The sequence below is a fragment of the Rhopalosiphum padi genome, chromosome 1 (assembly GCF_020882245.1).
Source record: "Rhopalosiphum padi isolate XX-2018 chromosome 1, ASM2088224v1, whole genome shotgun sequence".
NCBI classification, from domain to species: domain Eukaryota; kingdom Metazoa; phylum Arthropoda; class Insecta; order Hemiptera; family Aphididae; genus Rhopalosiphum; species Rhopalosiphum padi.
The window spans coordinates 62,960,411-62,976,830 of NC_083597.1; the positions used below are offsets into that span (position 1 = coordinate 62,960,411).

A 16,420-nucleotide genomic window follows, 5' to 3' on the forward strand; every position below is an offset into this window, starting at 1 on the left:
ATTAACAAAAAAAATTGTTCTAAGCTTCTTTGTATAACATTGCACTATTGTAATGTAATACATTTAATTATTATACAGATACTATATATTTCTATCTCAGCAAAGGGTTTCATCTTTACATCTCTATTTGTAATAAAACAAATTAAATTTTATATGAAATTCTTATAATGTATGCCTATTGTTCTATCCTTCAGCCGTTCTCGGGGACCACGATTAACTCATAGTCATGTTAACCGAAATAATGATAAATTGATTATTAATCATTTATTTCGTTACTATACTTATTTATTATTGATTTAACGATATTTGTATACAAAGTTATTTTTTTTACATAATATAATTCAATAATATTCATAAATAACCACTATGGGTATACTGTACCGCATACATTTATTTATATTATAATTCTACCAATTTTAAAATGTCATATAAAAATTAAAATCAGCTTATCGTCTTGATAAATAAAGTGGGATTAATATTTCAATCATTATTATTACTTATACTTACATAATATTTTGTATTTATTAGAAACATAGAAATCCAACACATTCGGAAACGTTATACAAAGGTATAAACTATAAAGTAAATAGCGACTACAAACTATACATACATAATATATTATATATACATGTACATAATATACATACTATATTCTGACTTAGTCTTCTGATCTTTAAAATGGTTAATTAATTTGGGCCCAAATATAAATAGGTTTAATTGACAAAATTGAAAAAGTCCAAAGACTTAAATTCGAATTGAAACTAAATTTGCCAGTCAGTCAATCTCTGTCGTTGAAAAAATAATGTAATATATTATATTTATCATTACTGCGAGTATGCAAGATTATAATAATGTTCTGTTTGTATATTAATTACTAAACGGTAATATACAGTGTAGTGTGGCGGGTCTTGAATAATCATTAAACAAGATAAATTTTCGCATTCCATCCGTGAACACTTGTACTAATAATACTTTCAAAATGTAAACAAAATGTTGTTTTAAGACTTAAATAGCTTAATACAAAATAATAAACCGTATTTTAAATTATTTTAATAGTTATTTGAATAATAATTATGATTACTTTTTTGATAATATTAATTTGTTAAACCACTAAATTATATTTAATTTGTTTACCAGGTTGTATAACATAATTAAAAATTTAATTAGTACTCTATTTGATCCATTAGGCGTTATGGATTAAATAAATACGTAAATAATTAACGTTGGCGTTTGTCACGGACGGACATACGTTTCGTGTTGGTTGACATTGTTAATACGGGTGTTAAATGGTTATAACCTATGATATGATAATTCTGTAAGTGTAATTATAAAACTAGATAAAACTACACGGTAACGTCGTTTATCATGTTATAGTAGAAACATAGTAAATGTTAGTCTTAGTATACCAAAAGATTACCACGGACACTAAACAATCAAAGCGAAAGATTTTTATGCAAGTATACACCCACCTTATGATTTAAGATGGATCGGATTTTATTTTATAGTTTATAGTATGCAATATACAATATACTATGGTATTTAGTATTTACTTATAAACAACATTGTGTGGTATACCACTTCCTAGTTGTCAGATTCAGCTAATCGTAGTGCCAATTTTTTTTTTTCCAGAAAATTATGAGTAAATTAATTAAGTTCATTGGTGTTTCATTGACAGATACCGAGTCGTATGCGACGATAATAATATTATTATTTGACCAGTTTTTTTTATAGGTATCCGTTATTTGATAACCATGTTTAATGTGTTACTACGTGTTATCGTGAACGACGCGAACAACCAAGAAGTTAATAATATGTATAGGTACTTTTCGCCGTATAATAATTTATCATAAATGATTGAGAAGCAAAAGGAAAAGAAGACTATGATGTAATGGGATCGCGGAAACGGGGAACTTTATTACGATATTATTAGTTATTCAGTGAAGAATTTCTATTTATTTTAGATACATTTTCTGTCGTTGGGGATTTGAGCACATTTAAAAGAGATATTTATCAATAAAAATACGCATTTGATTTACAACTATAGATTAATTAGTATATTTTAAATAGTAATTTACTTTTGATACCTCCAATATCGGCTCTATCGGAAGATCAAAGATGATAATATGGAAAATTTTTTTGATAAAAATCAACTCAAATCAAATACATTACTTACGAGTTGAATATCGAACAATTCTAACAATATAATATAGCGGAAACCTGCAAGATTTATCAAAAACGATTTTACATATTATTGTAAGGCCATAATCACAATACCTGGTAAAATCCAAGCATGGTGTACATTGTATTGTATTTGTACATAATAATGTAATGAATAGAACTGTAAAGTTAACGAATTAAAAATAAATAACTTAAAAATACACTAAAAAAAAACCTTATAATTACATTAAAATCTGAACGAATCCAGAATAAAACTCACTTTAATTACTGGTATGCCTACTAAAGAATCATAATAAATTAAAAAATGCAGTCAAGTGTAAAACATTTTAAATTAAAGATATAAAAGATACTATTAATTAAGTACGACGTGCGTACAAAACGAATACAATATTTCAATATTTACAAGAAGAAAATGAAAATAATAATTCATAAAATATATGTAAATAGTTTTAACTAATAAAATCGTATTGGAAATAACAATAAGTAAAGAAAAATCAAAGAAAAACCAAAAAATGACCAACGGCTAAATAAAAATAAAAAAGACCTATAAAAAACCAAAAATATCAAAAAATGTAAAATAAAAATTTCAAAATTTCATTCATATTAATTATTCATCGTTTATTAAACTTTGTGTTACAGAAATTACGGTTTACAGTAAGAAATAATAATGCAATAATGCATTTTTCTACTAATTCACAACCAATGAGTATAATATATACTCAACTTTTGGTTTGTAAAATTAAAAAAATAAGATATTGATAAAAAATAGTCGGGAAAACGCTTGCGTTACGTATGGCACGTTTTAAACTGAAGTCAATTTTTCATTAATAAATATTATTGTATATTTTATCGTAATTCATTCAAAACTACATTCACTCACTATTTTGCATAATATATAATACAGATATAATGTATAATAGTATGTGGTTTTCAGAATAAAACACTTACCGAATTCTGTTGGATAACATTAGAACTACCCACACTGAAACAATACGTTTCGCGGTTTCTGCACAGCGCTCTACATACGTTTTTATCAGATACATCAGATATTTAAAATTCTAATTTTCCATTTAAAAAGTAAATGAGAACTATGCCGCAAATAGTTAAAAAAAAAAATCCGATACTAAAAATATTGTTGTATTCGAATTACAATTTGTAATTAGTTTTTTTTTTTTACCTATCAACATGAATGCATGATTATTATTGTATCGAAATCGTTAAAAGTTAAACAGTTTTTATTCGGTTTACATTACAAATGATATTCAGGTAATTAGGTACATATTACATAAATTCAACCGCACTATTGCCATGCCCATACATAACTCAACGCTTATCATCGATGATTATTATTTTAAGTGAGTATTAAAACTATTTTCAACCATATAAATTGTACCTACAGGTATTTCTACCACTATAAAATGTAAATTTGCATTCTGAACCTGAAAGTAAAGTTATAATTCAAATCTTTAATGGTTTTATAGGTGGTCATAATAATATTTATTTTATTACAATGGCACAATGTTCTCGGTTGACCTCGACATTTTAATTGTTCGATTCTAATGGGTTTAAATATCGTTTTAATTAATTCTGAATATATGACCAATCAAATGAAACGTTTAAAAAATATTATCACAAACACTGTTAAGACTTCAGGCATGACTTTGAATAAAACCAAAAAAAAAAACACAATTATTATTATTGGTCGTTTAAAATATAAAATCATGCAGCAGCATAAAGAAATATTTTCACCTTTATAATATAAAACCAACGTTGTTGAAATAAAAGATAATACAATTTTCTCAGATTATCTTATCAACTGTTAACTATATATTATTTATACATTCATATTTACTAGATATTTTGAAAACTATAATATAGGTATAATAATAATGTATTCTATGCAGTATAAGATAATACTGATCGAATTATTGAAATGTGTGAAGAAAATCGAGAATAATATACTCGTAGCTCACAGTTATTTTGTACTTAATTTAGATAATCTAGGTGATCTTTAGACTATTTAGCGATTATATATAATTCTACTACATTCTATAAGTTGTTACTTATTAATTATTACAAATGTATCATAACTATTGTGTATAAATGACATAAAAGTAAATATTATTTTAGTATATAAACGATAAACTCGCCCATATTTTGTAATATAATTATATTACACCATCGTTTACATGTTTTTTTTTGCATTCACTTCGGAAATTATTACTCTCTTCTTAGATTTTGGTACCTATAATACTTATAACGTCATCAATACACCGATCATTGATTTTCGGCATTTAATTTTAAATATTATAACAAATTAAAACGAGGAAATATCAAATAATTATTTTCAAAAACACTAAAAATCATTTATCAGAAGTGCGTAATATAAAATTGGTCAAATAAGTTAATATGATTACAATACGGCATTTAGCCATTTGCCTGAAATTAAAACGATATTTGGAATAAATTATTTAATTTCTATATAATAAGTTATTATTAATTTACGATATTTAATTAATATAACTATAATTTTAGTTTATTTTTGAAAATTAATATAGTACAATACGTCTATACAAAATGTGTAGTATAATAATATTATAACAATTATTACAATAATTATTGATAAATTAGAATGCACGAATTAATATTATAAAATATTATATACTTTTTATGAAATGTTTAAACAGAACAAATAATGAAAGCATTGAAATTTCCCTTTTGAATAAAAAAATAATTATTGATATCAGTTATTATAATAAAATAATACAATTCAAATTGATTAAAATATAAAAATAATTCTTAAAAATATATCAGTGTATAGCTGGTATTGTACAGTATATGTACACACCAAAATGATTAATGAATAAATGAAATAAACATTTATTTCTATTGTTACTATAGGTAGCTGCGAGATGTCATTAAAATATAATTAAAAAATTGAACAAAAATATTTTAGTTATAAAATTCATCATTTCTGTATTCATAACATTTTAAAATACATATAATGTAATTAATTGTAAATCAAATTGCTTGTACAATGTATTTAATGATTAAATTAACATAAAACAAATGTTTTTAGGTAAACGTCAAACGATGGCCCTACAATTTTTAAAAACGGTCGTACAAATACGTATAAATTGCATATTACGTTATCATGTAGTAAAGCTAAAATACATCATTTTTAAATTCGGATAGGGTTGAAATTATATCACATCAACCCCAGCCCCTATTTTCTTCGATAATTGAAAAATTAAGATCGTACAAAGTACATACTAAATATTAGTGAAGAAAATGATTAAAAATTGTAAATAGGTTGTGGGCCGAGGAGATGTATGTCACACACGGCGTTTAGTATAGGCATTTCAGGTACGTCGCTGTCGTGTTTGCTTTACTCGTCGGGTGTCTATTATAGTATTACACCAATGTTAGTTCGCGTTACAATATTATTATTGTTTTTGATTTTTCAAAATCTCACGTTTTAAACGCACTGCTATATTGTCTAATCATAAAATATTGTTTTGTGGTACTTATGTTTCAATTGCGACTATTGGTTATGGTAAAAAAAAAAACTTACGTCTGAGATCAAATATTTCGTTTTATGTAATCGGGTCAACAGTATGTTATCAACGAAATGTTTAGCGAACTAGTCGTCGGGAAATCGACGACATTCTCGTCATTTCGTTTATCAAGCATTATTTTTGAAGCCATTTCCGCCCACGCACATACACGCGCGCGCATTCCTGTTCAATCGTTCGCTCGTTCGCACGCTGCCTAAAGATATCAGTGCAGAACTATTGATTTTTGAAGGACTTCGGAAACCGTATAAATAATTGGTTTTATTTTATATTTGTGTAATATATTGTCAATAATATATATTATATGCATTGAGTTAGTACAATGTTTTGGCCGTGAATTCAAGTCATCTGCAATCCCATCGACATTTAAGTATATGTAGCAATCGATATATGTGTTTCTCTCAGCATTATAATACGTCCGATTTGTAACATTTTTAATATTATTAATAATCTAATCTAATACAAAAAAAAACGTATATTTTTAAAATAATTAATAATTTTCGAAAAAAAAAATAAAGAAGGCTTATTGTTTTTATAGGTTTAATTTTTTTATTAAGATTCTTTAACTGTGGTACGCTTAAGGCCAAGTGGTAAAATATAATACAAAAAATAAATGACGACACGCATACATATGAGTATTTTACATTAAAAATGATCATAATATTATATTACGGTTGAATTATATTATTTTTATTGAATATAAATTACTATAAAAAATATTTTACAATTTTTAGAAATCGCTTGAGTGACGATAACTAATATATATTGTATCGGTGATTAACATCTGTCTTATATATTATTATGTTACTAATAATTATTATTATACATTACTTAGAATCTGTTTAAGCCATACATTTAACGACCGATAAACTATTCGTTCAAATTTCAATTTTGAAATGCATTGAAACTTTTCGAATCATCACTAACTATAATAGTTTTGTCTCGGTATTATAAGACACAATTTTTAAGCGAATCATCCTACACATTAGAACGTAATCAAAGTATGAAACGGGAATGAGCGTGCTCTATGTCAACTATTTGATTTTTTTGATCTTTTTAAACATTGCGCGCCACCTAAAACCGATTGGGAAAGAACGCCGTGACGGAGCGACATTGCTAATACATACATGTATAGCATTCTTCGGATTATATATTATTAATCCATATATTGTCTTAGGTTGTTTTTTGCTATTATAATACCTATACATCATATTATTATCGTATATTGTATTTTGTACAAACAACAATAATATTTATGACCACCGAAAGACCGCCAGAGGCGTATTTAGGGGGGGGGGCGACGGGGGGCAATCGCCCCTGGGCGCCAAAAGCTAAGTCTCTTAAAGGGGCGCCGTGGCTAGAGGTTAAATTGTTTTCACAGTGAAATTATACATATAATAAAATAAAATAATTTTTTTTATTTATTGATTTTATTGAAAAATTGAAAATTAATAATTAAATTATTGATAACAGATTAGTGATAATCTGTATCATAAATACTATATTATCATAGAATTTATTAATATTCTACACAGCTCGGCAGCTCGGCTATAAATAGATGTTTGTTAATCTATCAATTTTATTATTTTGCGGGTCTGTTCCATACTCCCATGATAAAAATTATTAAAAATAGATTATTTCTATCATGGTCTGTCCATTTCTTGTCTCGTATGTAGTATGTGTAAATGTTGTTATGTGCTAATCACTATTTATGATTATTATTTATTACTGTAGGAAATGCGACAGCGACATTACAGTATTTCTAAACCACGTTTTAACGTTTTTACCGGCCCATTGACTCACCGTTAGTATTAGTGTATTATATTCATCAAGTAATTAATTTGTGTTTTTTTTTTTTATTTCATTTACTTGTAAAATACTGTGCTAATAAATATTACCTACCTATTTGATTAAAGAAGACATTTAAGGTTTGTATTAAATTTTTTCATTATAATATTAGTATTCACTATTCAATTTTTAAATTTGCTTGCGGCCTAGCTAGTAGCTTATTTATTTGACAATTGACATTCTTACAGTTAATTGTAAAATGAAAAATTGTATAGGTAGTGTTATTACAATATTGATTAACTTATTATTTTTTGTTGCCTAAATGTTTAATCTGTACTTTTTTACAATTATAAGCTTACTTTACCAGCTAAATTGCTTATTGCTTTTGATTTTGCTAATTTACCGTACTGCTACTGTAGGAAGATGGTTAAGAAACATAGTGGTGCTTTCTATCGGCAAAAAAAGAAAGAAAATGCTTCTGAAACTGCCAAAGTATTAGCTAAAACGCCTAAACTGTACAATTATTTTCAACAAAATCCTCCAAATCTTACAAGAGAGAATGTCCAGAATGATAGTAATTTTTAATTTATATATATCATTATAGATTTTATATGTATTCATACATAATATACAACTTGACATGTTATAAAAATAATAATTAATTTTATTTATACATATTTAATTTTATTAGACCATAGTTTGAGTAATGATAACGCTGTTTCACAACACTGCTCTAGTGCTCATTCCCCTGAGTAAGTTATTTAAATTTATAAGCCAATTATAAATCTATAATACATAATAATAATAATAATATGTTACAATTGTATACTATTTTGTCACATTTATGCTGGTATTGGTTCATAGTATAATAAATTAATAACCATTGTTATTTTAACACTTTGTATTAGTCTTACTATTGATAACAAAGTTAATGATCTATCAAGAACTGAAGAAAACCATTATATTATTGATGAAGTACATGAAAACCTAGTAACTGTTATTCCTAGGTAATGATACTTTCTTTTTTTTTTTTACAATAAATTTATACATTATAAGTAAATACATTTTTAAACTTTGTTTGTTCAGAGATGATCCAACATTGTGGATAGTGAATGAAACAACCAAAGATTATTTTTCATTTAATGGCTTTAATCAAAACCTGGAAAACAATGATTTTTCAAAATCAAAAAGACTTTCTACAAAACGAATGCGGGGTGCTCAGCGTTCCTATTATAGATATTTCAGTCTTAAGTTTATAAAAACTAAGTTAATAAATAATGAACCATTCAATCGTACATTTTTGGTATATTCGAATAGTACCGGTAATGTTTATTGTGCACCTTGTCGATTATTTGGGAGTAAATCAGTTTTTGCTACAGTTGGTTTTAGTAACTGGAAGAAAGGAGAAGAAAAAATATCACAGCATGAAAATTCGATTTCACATAAATCTTGTGTTCTTAAAATGTCTCAAAGAGGTTCTGTATTAGAACGAATTGATAAACAACTTATTTTACAAGTAGAAACAGAAAAAATGTATTGGGAAAAAGTGTTGACAAGAGTAGCAGCTGTTGTAAAATCGTTGAGTTCCAGAGGACTTCCATTGAGAGGACATGATGATAAATTTGGTTCTACTCATAGTGGAAATTTTATAATGAGCTTAGAGCTCATAGCTGAATTTGATCCATTTCTTTCCAATCATATTGCACAATATGCCAATAAAGGAAAAGGAAGCACATCTTATTTATCTTTTGCAACTTTTGAACAATTTGTTTACATTATGGCTGAAAAAGTAAAAGAAACTATAGTCAATGAAATTAAAGATGCAAAATATTTCTCTATAGTAGTAGATTCAACGCCTGACATTTCTCATACCGATCAATTGTCATTAATATTCAGATATGTAAAAAAGAATGGTGAACCTGTTGAAAGATTTTTACAGTTTTTTGCCAATGCTGGACATAAGTCTGAAGATATGGCTGATGCAATTTTTATGGCGTTAGGAGCAAATGATCTGAATATTAAAAATTGCCGTGGCCAGTCATACGATAACGCATCTAATATGTCAGGCATGTACTCAGGACTTCAGGCAAGAATAAAAGAAGCGTGTATCCATGCAGTTTACATTCCTTGTGCTGCACATTCATTAAACTTAGTTGGTGAATGTGCAGCCAGTTGCTGTACACAGGCAAATGATTTTTTTTATTTTCTTCAAAATACCTATACGTTTTTTTCTTCTTCAACTAACCGTTGGAATGTATTAAATGAATGTCTTTCAAAATCTGAAAGTTTAACGGTTAAGAGATTATCAGACACTCGGTGGTCTGCACGCCATGATGCTTGTCTAAGTCTATCTCGAAATTGGAATGAAATTATAAAAGCTTTAAATATAATTATACATAGTTCAACAGAAAAATCAACAACCAAATGTGAAGCCAAAGGTTTATTGAAAAATCTGAAAAGTTTAGAAATGGGTATACTAACAACACTTTGGAATGATATATTGGAAAGATTCAACTGTATTAGTAAAAAACTGCAGAGTGTTCACATTGATTTAACAACAGTTGTGACTTTGTACAAATCATTAATATATTATATTCAAGACTTACGAAATAGTTTTGCATTCTATGAAAAATTGGGTAAAGAAAAATCTGGTGTAGATTAATACAAAATTGAACGAAAAAGAAAAAGGAAAATGCCTTATGGAGAGTCAAATCAAAATAATTCAACATTTCAACAAAGCGACTCATTTAGAGTAAATACTTTTACAGTTATATTAGATTCATTACTTACAGAGCTAAACAAAAGAAAGAGTGCTTATGATAAAGTTAATATAAAATTTGGTTTTTTATTTAATCTTACTAAGTTGCCACTATCCAAGGTAAGAGAACAAGCCATACAACTACAATTAGAATATCCAGAAGACCTGGGTTCATCATTCTCTAATGAATGTATTCATTTTCGTAGTCATTTATTTGGATTAGAAGATAATAATTTGCCATTAACTGTTTTAGATTTGTACAAAATATTTAAAGATCCTAATATTTCTAGTTTGTATCCATACATTGAAATAGCATTACGAATGTATTTATGCAGTCCGGTATCAAATTGTTCAGCAGAACGATCCTTTAGTGCACTAAAAAGAATAAAATCCTACTTAAGATCAACTATTGATAATGACAGACTTAATTCATTGGCTATACTGAGTATAGAATCAGAAATTACCAGTTCTCTTAAATATAAAAAAGTAATTGAAGAATTTTCTTTACAAAAGGCCCATCGTAAAATCTAAATATGTAATCATAATTTAATATTTTGTTTATTTTTTATTAGGTATAACCTTTATACTACTATATGTACCTATATTTAATTTTATTCCTTTGTAACACAATTATGAAAAAAAAGTGTAAAATCTAAAATTATTATTTGTTATAGATATTATTATAAAGTAAAATAGTTTAAATGTATTAATTGTTAATAAATAAAATTTATTAATTTAGTTATTTATTGTACATTTGGTAATAATAAATTATGAAATAATATTAACTATATTTTCAAAACATCAATAAATTATTATTTTACTGACAAATTTATGGTAAACTGCTTTATAATTATATAAATAATTGTCTAAGATTGACTTTTTTTTGTTAAGAATAATAAATAATTAGAGCAGGTTTACAGTGGTAAAATAAAAGTGTTCATTTATCACTTGTGCAGAAGCATAAATGAAATAAGTAAAAAATATACATATAATATATATATATTGAGATATAATTTTTAATGACAAAAAGTAAATTTATAATTAGAGGTTGCTTAAAAGGGAGCGCCAAAATGTTTGTACCTAGGGCGCCAAAATTGTAAATACGCCTCTGAAGACCGCCATAAAAACTTTTTTCGAGTAGCCTCACTTTGCGGTTACACATTACTGTAACAAACGTTTGGCGTTTAACATAATAATTTATAAAACCATATTGTAGACATAGATGTTGTGTTGTCGAACTTCCTAATACACAGCAAAAACCGCGGACAGCGTATAATATTATAATCACAGTATAACAATAATATAAGATAATTATCGTTTTTGTTGTCGTCCCAACGACAATTACATTTTTTTTTTAAAGTCTTACTGCGTATTAGTATATCTATACAACATGTCATGTTATTGTTGTCGCCGCCGTCGTCAAGTGTAACGATTAAACTTTTAATTGCGTTTCTGACATTAATACATTTAATGTACACACACAAAATACAGTTAAAACGGGTGTAAAATACGTTAAACCGTAATTTAAATATTAACAAACGTCTTACCTACGCGTTATAACGTAATTTAAACGTCGTTTAAACATATCGCTATTCAGGAGAAAAATATGCGCTCGTAGGTATTTGTCGGAAATGACTAATTATATATATATATATTTGAACGCAGCTCAAAAGGTCAATTTCCAGTGGGCACATACTGTTATTATAATTTATTAAAACCGTATGCATAATCGTGTATATGACAATTATTATTGCTATACTTTGTAGTATTGTACATGTACACAACATTCTTGCGGACTGCGCTTGCTATACGAATATTCTCGTTTGACATACCTCATACTATAATGAATAATGATAAACAGAGTTTTCACTAATAACTGAAAAGTGATATACTGTGATTTTTGAGTGGTTCTTTTTAACGTTATACTTTATGACATATGCCATATACTATACAGGACATGGTATAGTTATCGATCAGATTAAAAAAAAAATTGCGATAAAATATTTCCACGACATCTTAAAAATGCATGGGTTATTGAATTTCTAATTAATAATACCTCGCTGTATACAGTGTAACAGTATACGTACGGAACGGGTTCCAACGACGAATTATTAGAGTTCGACGACAGTTTTTTTTTAAATTTTTTTTTTAATATTTTATCTGAACTAACGGCGTCACGTCGACGTGTTTTTATAGACGTCCTTAAGTTGTCTGCAGGATTTAGGTATTTTATCCTCTCAGATATGTGTGTCGAATGTTAAATTTCCACAAACAAAATTCTGACCACCTCCGGTCTATATTATATTATAGCGTCTATTACACTGTAAATCGTATTATAATATTTGAGTGTTTTTCATTAAATGATATGCTTGTAGTCGTAATAATCGAACGAAATAAAATCGCAAAACAAACAAAGTGTAATACGACGAAAATGAAGTTCCACTTGACATTCACACCAGATAACTCCGAAACCGACTACATAATATTGTATATCATTTTTTTATAATAATATGTTGATTCGAAATTATTATTATTATTCGATTCGGTCGAATGTTCGACAATCGCGCCGAGGAAAAGTTTTCGGACTCTTGTAACAAATATTGATTTTGGCTCGCGGTTATAAGTTCAGGCAGTTCGGGGTATCGTTGTACGTCGTAGAAACTGTGCTGAGCTGTCCGAATTCACCCACAATGCCCATATACTGAGAATCCGGGATTTTTTTTCATTTTTGCAAACCCGGTCATAGCTAGTCTTCTAATCGGTAAACGCGTCCGAATCGTTAATAATATATCAAAATGCCATTATATAATATGTGCTGTTATGCTAATGAAACCCGACAACGACTACAATGCGCGAGATCATGTACAAAAAAAATTATGAATATAATGGATGGACAAGATTGACAAGTATATAATATTATTATTGTAATATAGTGAAATGTGTAAGGTACAACAATGTACGACAATAGCGACACGGCGATTAACCGATGGACGTAAGCTGCAGCAACCTGCACACGTTCCCGTCGACACGTTCGGTTTAATGTGATCATTCCGTAAAGAGTTCATTCAGTATATTTTATTATTATGTTATCATTAGCCGAGTGTAAAGTTTGATATTACGTACGAACGCGGCCTTTGAACCGATTGGTATTCCATATTGATTCGATAGTAACGTACGACGTATAATACCTTATACAGAATGATTCACCAAACATTCTCAACCCCCTTATTGTATCCTTGAATTTTGCATTTATTCAAACTCTGATTTTTAAAAATTTTAAATGTTCCAGATTTTCAAAAACCTAAATTTGTTATTACGTATTCGAGATGAAACCCATTACATGTAAAATTAGTGGTTTTCGTTTAAAATTAAATAATAGATCATCGCAATAAAAAAATTTAATACTATAATAGTCTTTAATATTAATAAACATCATGTATGGCATATTATTATTGCTATTAAGCAGATTATCTATAAGTACTAGAAAATTCGAATAATCAGAATTTGAATACATATAATGAGGGTATCGTGCTGAGCGAATCACTCTGTATATACACGTATCGCCGTGTCTGATGGGTACAATGCCGCCAGTGGCAATCGATGAAGATAATACAATTATTCGATTGTAATTCGTGAAATATGCTTAATTAACGTTGCTTATCCGGCAATCGGGTTCGTTGATCTTTCCCCGATGCAATTATGTAAGATGTGTGTAAACGCTTGATGATATTGGACGTTTTACACGTTTTAAAAATCGAAAAAATCTCCGGACGCATGCGACCCGCTCAGACATTACTGAATTTGCAATATTTTATTTCTACTATAATTTCAGTAGCCAGTGTCTAAAATATTTGAAAATTGTGCACTTCAGCACAATACTATAATAAAATAATAATTCTTTGAATAACTAATCCATTCGAATGATAATTTTACGTATTTGTTTAATTTAATATACAAATAATCCATGACTAAATCCTTCAGTGTATTTCTCACAATTTGCAATCAATGCGTTGTACGATTAGTGAATAATAATAATTATATCCGAAATCATGTTTTACAACAATCGCACTTAATTTCAACGTATAACTAATAAATATATCGAATTATTTTTTATAGAATTTTCTAAAAAATAATTTATACAATCGCGTTCATCTGAATAAACGGTGAATTTGTCAACTGCATTCTCAAAATATACTTTGCGGCTATCGTGTGCATTTTTATAATTATTATAGTCTTGACTCTTTGAATCATTTTAAGTTTAAATAATTTTTTCAAACATTACCAAACAAAGAATAAAAATATATATTATTAATTTAATTTTTATAACATTTTTCTCGTCGCTTAATGTTGGCAAAGATATTTTGATAGCGCGATACTATTTGTGAGTGTTAGAAATAAAACTTTTTTTTATGGTTATAATAATAATATTATGTGATTTTTCGCACGATAATCTAGCCGGAAAAAGTTTAATATATATGCACAAACAGAAAAATTAAAACGTTGTTTATAATTTATTATAGATAATTTGGTGGGTAATATATGTTTTAGTGTACATAAAAAAAAAGTTTTACGTCATTAATGATACATTGAAAGTCGAAAAACAAACATAATTTTGGTAATTACCACTTGTAGTTATTACAAGTTTTAATTTTTTATTATAATTTGAACTCTGACAAAAAGTAAGTTTCAACATTTAAATTGAGTAATTTGTTAAAATGTTCTTAACTGGAAGTCGAAGAGAAAAGTTTTATTACAAATCGTAGTGTTTTAATAAATTAGGTACCTATAACCACTATCAACTATCAATACACTTACTGGAATATATGTAAATATATAAGTTTTTTTTTTTATCTATTTCGTACTAATTATCGACTACAGGTCAATAGAAAACTTCAAATATGTAATTGTTATCCGTTTTTATTGTAGTTATATAATGTTTATCATATTTTAATTGTTTGTTTTTTACTAACAATGTTATCATCTGTTTATTATAATGTTAATTGATTTTTGTGTCATAACTCATTAGTCATTAATTTTCATATATTCATACAAATTAAAAATAATATTCCTTATATTTATACTTATATGTTATATAGTATAATAAGCCTTTTTTTTTTAAATTTGTCATTTTATTAATTAATTAATGTGAAAATATTAAAATATTCTATTTAGACGTATAATAAGTATGGAATAATATTATAATAATTAGACAAATAATCAAATAAAATAAATTATGACAATTAGGTAATATACGTAATATACTAATAAAGTAATAAATAAATGATATCAATGATAATACCCTAAATACAAAAATTTGTATTTAAATGTGATAACATTAATTCGAGTTGTAATGTTCTAAAAATGTATTGAATATGCATTATGCGTACATATAATTGAAATTAGTCACATAAACAAAAAAAAACATAATGACTGTTATGGTTATTCATTTTTATAAAATGTAGGACCAGAAAAAATGTAGATATTATATATTACGAAAATTAATATTACGTAAAACATTAGTATTTAATAGATAATTACTGGGACTGTGAATTTGTAGGAAAGTTCATTTTTTTTTTTTAAGGCTGTGAAACGTAGCTTTGTAAGTATATAATTTGAATTATGTAACAACAAATTCACTTACAAAACTTTTATTTTGCATTTTTTTGCATTTTCGACGTAATTATTAATTATTAATAAGTAATATCCAAAAATGACCAAGTTACTTCTTATCCTTTTTATTTTATTTTGAATAGACTTGAAATATTATTGTTTGTGAATTAATTCAAATTCAAATCAATAGTCTAATTATTTTAAATTTATGAAGTTTTTAATAATATAAAATATATTATTAAAATTATAAAGTCGAGAAATATTACAATTAAAATCATTAAGTATTTAAAAATATATAAGTACTAAAAATGTTCGATAATATATTCATAAAATTGTGAAATTAATTTATATTTATCACATAGAAATTAAATTTAATACGCCAATATTTTTTTTACTAATTCAACCAATTAGTTCTTGTAATGTGTTTTTCCATTGATATGATAACAATAGATTAATAACAAATAAAATTGTTTCAAGTAGTTAGACAACTATCTAGTTACGTTATTAAATT

General features: G+C 26.7%; 2 protein-coding genes across 2 annotated transcripts; both read left to right on the forward strand.

Moving 5' to 3' along the window:
* The first annotated feature begins 7,964 nt into the window (after positions 1-7,964).
* LOC132926415 (zinc finger MYM-type protein 1-like) lies at positions 7,965-10,203 on the forward strand. The gene is made up of 5 exons (XM_060990775.1): positions 7,965-8,115; positions 8,233-8,293; positions 8,450-8,548; positions 8,628-9,726; positions 9,841-10,203. Exons 1-5 carry the CDS (start codon positions 7,965-7,967, stop codon positions 10,201-10,203), a joined length of 1,773 nt encoding a protein of 590 aa, XP_060846758.1.
* Positions 10,204-10,233: 30 nt separating this feature from the next.
* Positions 10,234-10,860, forward strand: LOC132926427 (uncharacterized). The gene has a single exon (XM_060990784.1). It carries the CDS (start codon positions 10,234-10,236, stop codon positions 10,828-10,830), a length of 597 nt encoding a protein of 198 aa, XP_060846767.1. The 3' UTR covers positions 10,831-10,860.
* Positions 10,861-16,420: the final 5,560 nt, after the last annotated feature.

Coding starts and splice junctions, on each gene's coding strand:
- LOC132926415 (XM_060990775.1), top strand. CDS start 7,965: ATGGTTAAGAAACATAGTGGTGCTTTCTATCGGCAAAAAAAGAAAGAA. Junction 8,549..8,627: donor CTAGTAACTGTTATTCCTAG/GTAATGATACTT, acceptor TTGTTTGTTCAG/AGATGATCCAACATTGTGGA. Junction 9,727..9,840: donor CAGCCAGTTGCTGTACACAG/GCAAATGATTTT, acceptor TTAACGGTTAAG/AGATTATCAGACACTCGGTG.
- LOC132926427 (XM_060990784.1), top strand. CDS start 10,234: ATGCCTTATGGAGAGTCAAATCAAAATAATTCAACATTTCAACAAAGC.